The sequence below is a fragment of the Octopus bimaculoides genome, chromosome 21, assembly GCF_001194135.2.
Source record: "Octopus bimaculoides isolate UCB-OBI-ISO-001 chromosome 21, ASM119413v2, whole genome shotgun sequence".
Lineage (NCBI taxonomy): Eukaryota > Metazoa > Mollusca > Cephalopoda > Octopoda > Octopodidae > Octopus > Octopus bimaculoides.
In genome coordinates, this window is record NC_069001.1 from 1,895,845 (window position 1) to 1,903,241 (window position 7,397).

Below are 7,397 nucleotides of genomic sequence, written 5' to 3' on the forward strand. Positions count from 1 at the left end.
TAAAGATGAGTAAGTTATGTGTAAAATTTGAATGAAATTGGTTGTGTAGTTCTCGAGTTTTAGGGATTCACACAGACAGACACACATTCTCATCTTTATATATATATGATATAATTACTACTATAGGTAAACTTTAGCATGTTAACTATGTTACTTCACCACACCCTAAAGCCTTAACGCCCTTTTGGAGTGGGGGGGGGCTTGGAGTCAGTACCGCCCATGTTGAGAAGCTCTGAGACAGAAGGACCTGACTTCCTTAGAATGTCAAGAACTAATGGGCCAAAACACTTGTTTGAAAAGAATTCTTGCTCTCAAAGTTTCTGCTGCTGTCTGCTTGCTCCACGTGAGCATCATGTGTGTTTGTGTGAGTGCGCACACGTGCCTGTGGTGTGTGTGTGTGTGCATGCATACATGTATGTGTTTGTGTATGTGTGTATGTAAATACCAGACTGTCTCTTTCTCTATAAGCTTTCTTTCTGTCGGTCTGTCTATCTTTCTTACCAATGCCTCTCTCTGCTGATAAACATTACACTCAGTTTTATGCTACAAGTACACTCTATTGTTTGCAATTGTCAATGTATTTTCAGTCCAAACTGCTGTGTGTTAGCAATGTGGCATTTACACCGAGAAGAAGCATTTAGGTTGACCTTATTATTCAATCGCTCACACCCTGTTATACATTCATAATAGCCCACAGCATAAACAACTAAATAAACCAACCAACCAACCAGCCAACCAAGAGAGCCCTCTGTCTATAATATTTACCTTACAATCTATCTATATTTTGTCTGTTTCCTCTTTATCAATACATTTGTCTATTTATTTTGTTTTTTCTTTATCTGTACCCACCTGTCTGTTATACACACACACCCACCCACCCATCTATGATGGCAGTCTCTCAGAGTCCAATAAAGATGGTCCTGCAATTTCTTGCCGAACGACCTCCAAAAATGATTTGTTTATTGTGATCAAATGTTTGTGCTACACATCAGCTCAGTCTCTCCCTCCATCAAATCGATGTTGTCTGAACAGATGCACCGTGTACCACAAGTCAGGTGTCAAAGTGATTGCAGAGCAAGGTGAGATGAAATGTTTTGCTCAAGAACACAATGCCAATCCATCTATCTATCTATCTATCTATCTATCTATCTATCTACCACCATAGCTACCTATCTCTTTCTTCCCTCTCAAACGAAAGTGAAATCTCACACATACACCCTTAGACATTCACTTATATATTCATTTATTACAATCACAAGTACAAGGTAATAAATCATATATTTCACTTATAAACAGACATAAGTGGTCCCAAGACCAAGGCCTCTACCAAGATCTTTAAGAAATGTGGTGGAAAACTGGCTCAGGGATGCTACTCCCTGAGAGCCCTTTCAGAGCCCCCCACCACTTATCTATCTATCTATTCAGTCTCTCTCTTTCTATCTCTGTCTATCCGTCCAGTCTCTCTCTCTCTCTCTCTCTCTCTCTCTATCTGTCTGTCTGTATGTCTATCTATCTATCTATCTATATATATATCACTCTATCTCTGTCTTTTTATCTATCTGTCTGTCTGTCTGTCTATCTATCTACCCCACCATCTCTTTTATCTATCTATTACCCATTTTTTATTACTATGGCTGGCTTCCAATCACCTGTAGTTTTGTCGTTGAATATTAATAAATAACTATGTATTCTAAATTATTGTACCTGTGCCTAAAATAAATAAACATATGCATGACTGAGTGTATATATGTTTATATATACACACGTGTGAGTGTGTGCATGTCAATTTATTTTTAGATTTGAGAATGTGTGATTCTATATGTACATGTGAGTGTGTGTAGGTAGGTAGATAAATAAGTAAACAGGCAGGTAAGTAGGTAGGCATATACATATATACATAAGCAGGGGCACACACACACACACACACATTAATCTCTGTGTGTGTGTGTGTGCATTATATATATATATTTGTGCATGTGTGTGCATAAACAGATAAATGAATATATAAATTGATAACAAGAAAGAGAGAAAGTAGGCCAGGTAGGTAGGCAGGAAAGCAATTAGGTTTCTTAATATGCTGAAGACTTCCTCGTTAGTAAAAAATACCAAATGTCTTCCTGTTGTCAATGACACAGAATAACATTATCTTTCTCAGCCATAGTTTTATATATATGCATATGTATACACACACTCACATATATGAGTAACATATGGTATAATTATAACCAGTGCAAATTTTAGCCATTTCTCTGCAGATTGAAAAATTATGAACAACCTTCATCGATTTTCGAACCTTATCGGGTTCTCATCAGAGGTGTTTCCATCGTTCTGACAGTTGCCAGAGAATCAAGCAGCTGTGCATATGTGTGTGTGTAAAAGAAAATAAAGCAAAAGACGACAGGTTGATTATTAGATATTTAATGACGTCGTCTTACACACATTTCATTAACAAAAGTAATTATTGGTTACATGATGCAAATTGCCTAAGCAACACTTACTCATCACATCAGATCATCAGAAACCAGAGACATGTAATTATAAAACATTTATCTGTCTATCAATCAATCAATCAAACGGTAAACTAGCCAATTTATCGACCAGATAACCAACCAATCAATCAGTCATACAGCCCACAACAAATTGATCAGTCATCACTAAAATACCAATCACATGTTGTGGAGCATAACAGTATACTCAGATAACAAGCAGATAATTCAATTGATCAAACAAGTGAATGTTCATAATTGAAATCAATAGAAGATCAATCAAATCTTTACATGGCCTACATTGCTAAATACAGAGAAGTCTAGGTTTTGCTAAAGTAGTCAGAATAAGAGCAAAACATGATTGGAGTTGCATCCCTTACTTGCTGAAAAAAAGCAAAAATCAAAGTAATATTAGTCATTGACAAATCTAATATCGATTTGAAATTTTGGCATACGACCAGCAATTTTGGTGGAGAGGGCTAATTGAGTACATCAACCCAGTACACAGCTGGTACTTATTATATCAACCCCGAAGGGATGACAGGCAAAGACATATAAGAGGCTAGAACTGCTGGGTGTTGTAGGAATTACAAATATATGTTTGTAGAACCATATAACTGAAATGAAAACTGATAGCACACATTTTCACAGGAATGTTGATGCTTATTTCTTGGTACACATGCTACTACTATGAACAGGACTTTCTGGTGTTACTTTGTTATTTTTCTTTGGACTGTTGTGTCCTGTACAAGTTCTTAATAAACAACTGATGAATAAAAAAGAAAAATTGTTTGATCACTCTTCTTATTCCTCTTATTGATAAGTTGATGATCCTTTGGAAGAAATGAATTATGCAGCCCTGTTTCCAACATACATTATCCATTGCAAGGAAAATATGCAGCCAGCAGTCCTACTAATACTACAGCAGTGAAGGTAATATGGTAGAAGAAATCACTGCCATAGATTACCAATGTTGCTGAATTATTCCAGTACATTCTGCGATTGTTTGAAGATGTTGAATGATGAAGTAATGATATGCATGACTTTCATGCTTCTCCAATGGATATTAGCACACTGTTATTGAAACAGATGTAAATTTGTGTCTTGATTTAGAGTCTTCTCTGGCTGCAGTGAAAATACAAATTCAGTTTAAAATGCCATCCCCATGAAATACTATATTTAAGTTCAACTTAACATATTTAAACCTGGAGCTATTAATTAATCAATTGATATATATAGAGAGGAAACAAGAACTAATATTGGTGAGTGGCTAATATGATAAATTCATCAATACTTTGACAAATACAGTGAAGGTAAAACTTTACTTATGAGGTCAGTATAAGGCTAACCATGTACGGAGTTGTCTCCCGTATACACTAATCTTATTTCCAGAAAACTGAAGATAACACTAGTTGTTTACTACTAAGGTTTTTTGTTTTTTGACGCATGATATGTTTTTAGTTTTGAAGCACTGTGATTATATGTTAGTATTAACTTACCTTTGTAAATGAAAGCTCCTTTTTGTGTATAGGAAAACGACGAAAGAGGAAAAGAAAAAATGATAAAGAAAGAAAGAGAGAGAAAGAGAGAAGGTAGACTATGTTCAAAATTCTGTGATACCTGAAGACGCAATATATGTAAAAAAATACTCGAACGAATCGATTTATTTACAACCCGATAAATATTTGAAACTGGAATTAAAATAATTCTTATTACATACACACACAAAACTAAAACAAACTAATAAATAAATAAAGCGATGAATTTGAGTTTAATAAGAATACGAAGCGGTGGTTCTAAAAAAGAAAATTTCTCAACGGCTTCTAACGACCGGTGCGCGCATGCGTAGTTGCTGTTGTCCGCCCGCCATTCCTTGAATTGTTTTGTGTCCGGTTTTTTTGGTTTCAACTAAAAACAAAAATCATGGCTTATAAAGGAGGTCAGAAGGTCCAGAAAGTTATGGTTCAACCAATTGTATCCTTTATCTTTAAATATTAACTATTGCTTTCGTTGTATTGATTACTAATCTGCTAAATTTATTGTATGATATGTTTTTGTGTGTTGCGTCACATGTCAACTAAAGAAGCACGTTGTCCTTTTTGTGTTCGCTATTTGTTTCATAAATCCACGATGGTCTGATATATATATATGTATAAATGTAAGCACACACATTGTTTACCTTCGTAACATATTCATAGAAAATTTCATTAAAAAATAATCATTTTTCTGAAGATAATGTTATACATTCTGATATGTCGATGCATACAAATAACACAGCTTTTGGGGGGGGGGGCATAGCTACAGATTCCTGCCCCCTGACTTTGGATGATCGTAACTTTCAGACAAATGGATATTTTTTAATGAAATTTTCTATGAATATGTGTTACATCATGTAGATTCCGTATATACAAAACTTTTGGGGAGGAGAAAGTATTTTAGGAGGGGTGGGGAATTTCGGCAAATTCACCGGAGTCCACTTCAATACGTCTTAAATTTCAAGGAAATGGTTATTTTTTAATGTAATTCTCTACAAATATACCTCGGACTATGTAGATTCCGAGGACAAAGGAATTTTGGGGGTTACTTTTGAGGACCGTTCCCCACTCGGGGGTGTTTCGGAACAAGTCCTCCATATTTGTTTCGTTTTCTCCGTTTTGTGCGTTTGTGCATCCGTAGATTTCTAGTCCTCCCCCTCTCTCACTCACACACACATACACATATATGTAATTAAAAAAAGTTCAAACGGGAAATTATTCTATTCAATGTCTTTCTGTTAGAAACGTTTAGATTTTTAGCATAACGAGTTTTCTGGTGACAGCTTCATTGCTGTAGTAAGATTTACAATTAGTGAATTACAATTTTCACACGAGTATAAATTCATAATTAGTCGACGCCATGCCAATCACTGAAGAACCATGTCTAATGATTCGGCGGTACTACTAAAGCAGCGCGGACCCGAACGCGCAGTCGCGCGTCCGCGCTAGCTAGTCTTGATTGGTCGATCCTAACCCTAACCCGCGTGTGCAAATGAATACGTGTTTAGGGTTAGGATCGAACACTCACGCGCTGCTTTAGTAGTACCTGATTCGGCCAATTGGATGATATTCCAAGATTGATTCGTGGTTGAGGATTTCAATTTCGGGAACAATGAATTGTGGTCCTGATGGTATTCCATATGCCATTCTGATCAATTCGAAAGTAAATAATAAATGCTGACTTATTTATGTCACTTTACTAGTTATCTCCCCCTTAATTTTTATTTACTTTTTGAACATCAGTAAACTGAGTAATTACCTTATATATGCTGGCATAGATTGGACAGGGGTAGTATTCTTACAGCCGGGTGCTCTTCTTGTTACTAACTCTTCCCTGCTCTAGAACTGAGTTTCCCTAGTGCTACGGGATGTAGCTTCATCGGGAATGTAAACACAATGACCCCGTTTTATTTTTGTTTGATACACTTGGTAAAAGGGTTGTTTGTCGGGGTTTCTACATTTTTAAAAGTAAGTAAAATAAAAAATTATTAGTGACGTCACTCGATCCTTTTAGAGGAGTAGCAATGATCTGTCTAATCACATATGAGACGTGGAAATGAGGACTTTCATTTATACATCATCCTCACTTAACGTCCACGTTTGTTGAGGCAAATTTTCTGGAACCCAATCCCCTTCCAGTTACCATCCCTCACTTGTTTCCATGCAAGGTCATATTCCTTCCTTGCCAAACATGAATGATCAAACTAAATACAGCAACAGATTTAATCTGTACCTTTAACAGTTCTGCTAAGTCAGTGTGTCTTTCAAAGGAATTGAAGTAACATGAATGTTATCCATGTGATTTGTTTTTGTCTATGAAGGTCTTAATTATAAAGTGACCATCACCTGTTAAAGCCAATCGTTGAACAAAGAGATTTTACCTTTCAATGTATATCTTAATGAAATCATTGTGTGAATCAGAAATTCCTTAACTTTTTCTCCTTAGAATTTGATTTTCCGTTACCTACAAAATGTAAGTATTTTCAGTGTATATATTTTTTTAATACAAATTATGGCATGTGTTTAATTAATTAATTAAGAATAGTACACGGATAAAGCAGTGCGAATTGAATCTGAACTTGACAGTAAAGTGACAACTATGTTTTTACTGTAGTCGTCAATATCCTAGATTAACATCCTAAATATGTATTTGTTAAAAAACACACTAAAAATATCCGCTTATAGTATTCACCATCATCATTTCGCGGACATTATCACTTTAACGTCCGTGTGGTTGAGAAGCCTGCTTTCCAGTTGTGTGGTCTTGGGTTCAGTCTTACTATGCAGCACCCTGGGCAAGTGTCTTCTATTATAGCCCCAGGTGGAAACTGAAAGAATCCTATTGTATGTCTGTCTGTGTTAGTGTGGACCCTTGTCTAGACATGAGTTAAATGAGCATCATCATCAGCATACAAGTGAGGCTCATTTCCTGTCTTCCATGGGAAATATGTCAGTCGTATGTTCCTCTCTGGTTGGAGGGCCACGAAGGCGTTTGCTTGCAATTACATAGACACTGAAACAATTAGCAAAAGCATGGATTCTATCTCCAGGTCATATGGTCATACTCTCGGTGACATAAAACGCTTGGGGTTTTTTTTTTTCCTTTGCCCTTGCAATGTATTAATTTCCATCTTGCACTGAACTGATCTGTTTCTTTTCTTTTGCAGAGGTCGAGAATCCAAGTATGGTTGTATGAACAAGTTAACTTACGAATTGAAGGATGTATAGTGGTAAGTATATCTCATCATGTCATTTAATGTCTGTTTTCCATGCTGGCAGGGGTTGGTCGGTTTGACAAGTGATGGCAAGCCAGAGGACTGTGCCAAACTTGCTCTCTCTCTCTCTCTCTCTCTCTCTCTCTCTCTCTCTCTCTCTC

The 7,397-nt window shown here is 36.3% G+C and overlaps 3 protein-coding genes across 3 annotated transcripts in view; 2 read left to right on the forward strand and 1 right to left on the reverse strand.

Annotated features, from left to right (window-relative positions):
• Positions 1-4,108, reverse strand: part of LOC106877796 (guanylate kinase) — a 24,670-nt gene extending 20,562 nt beyond the window's left edge. Inside the window, exon 1 of the mRNA XM_014926808.2 lies at positions 3,986-4,108. The gene's annotated coding sequence lies outside the window, so the exon portion shown is untranslated. The remainder of the gene's footprint in view (positions 1-3,985) is intronic.
• LOC128250475 (uncharacterized) overlaps positions 1-4,110 on the forward strand; it is a 17,701-nt gene extending 13,591 nt beyond the window's left edge. The window contains exon 2 of the mRNA XM_052975601.1: positions 4,018-4,110. Coding sequence (XP_052831561.1) covers positions 4,018-4,110 — 93 coding nt within the window. The remainder of the gene's footprint in view (positions 1-4,017) is intronic.
• Positions 4,111-4,309: 199 nt separating this feature from the next.
• The window catches only part of LOC106877797 (small nuclear ribonucleoprotein E), a 12,568-nt gene continuing 9,480 nt past the window's right edge, over positions 4,310-7,397 (forward strand). The window contains exons 1-3 of the mRNA XM_014926812.2: positions 4,310-4,460; positions 6,468-6,494; positions 7,189-7,251. Coding sequence (XP_014782298.1) covers positions 4,410-4,460; positions 6,468-6,494; positions 7,189-7,251 — 141 coding nt within the window. The 5' untranslated portion in view covers positions 4,310-4,409. The remainder of the gene's footprint in view (positions 4,461-6,467; positions 6,495-7,188; positions 7,252-7,397) is intronic.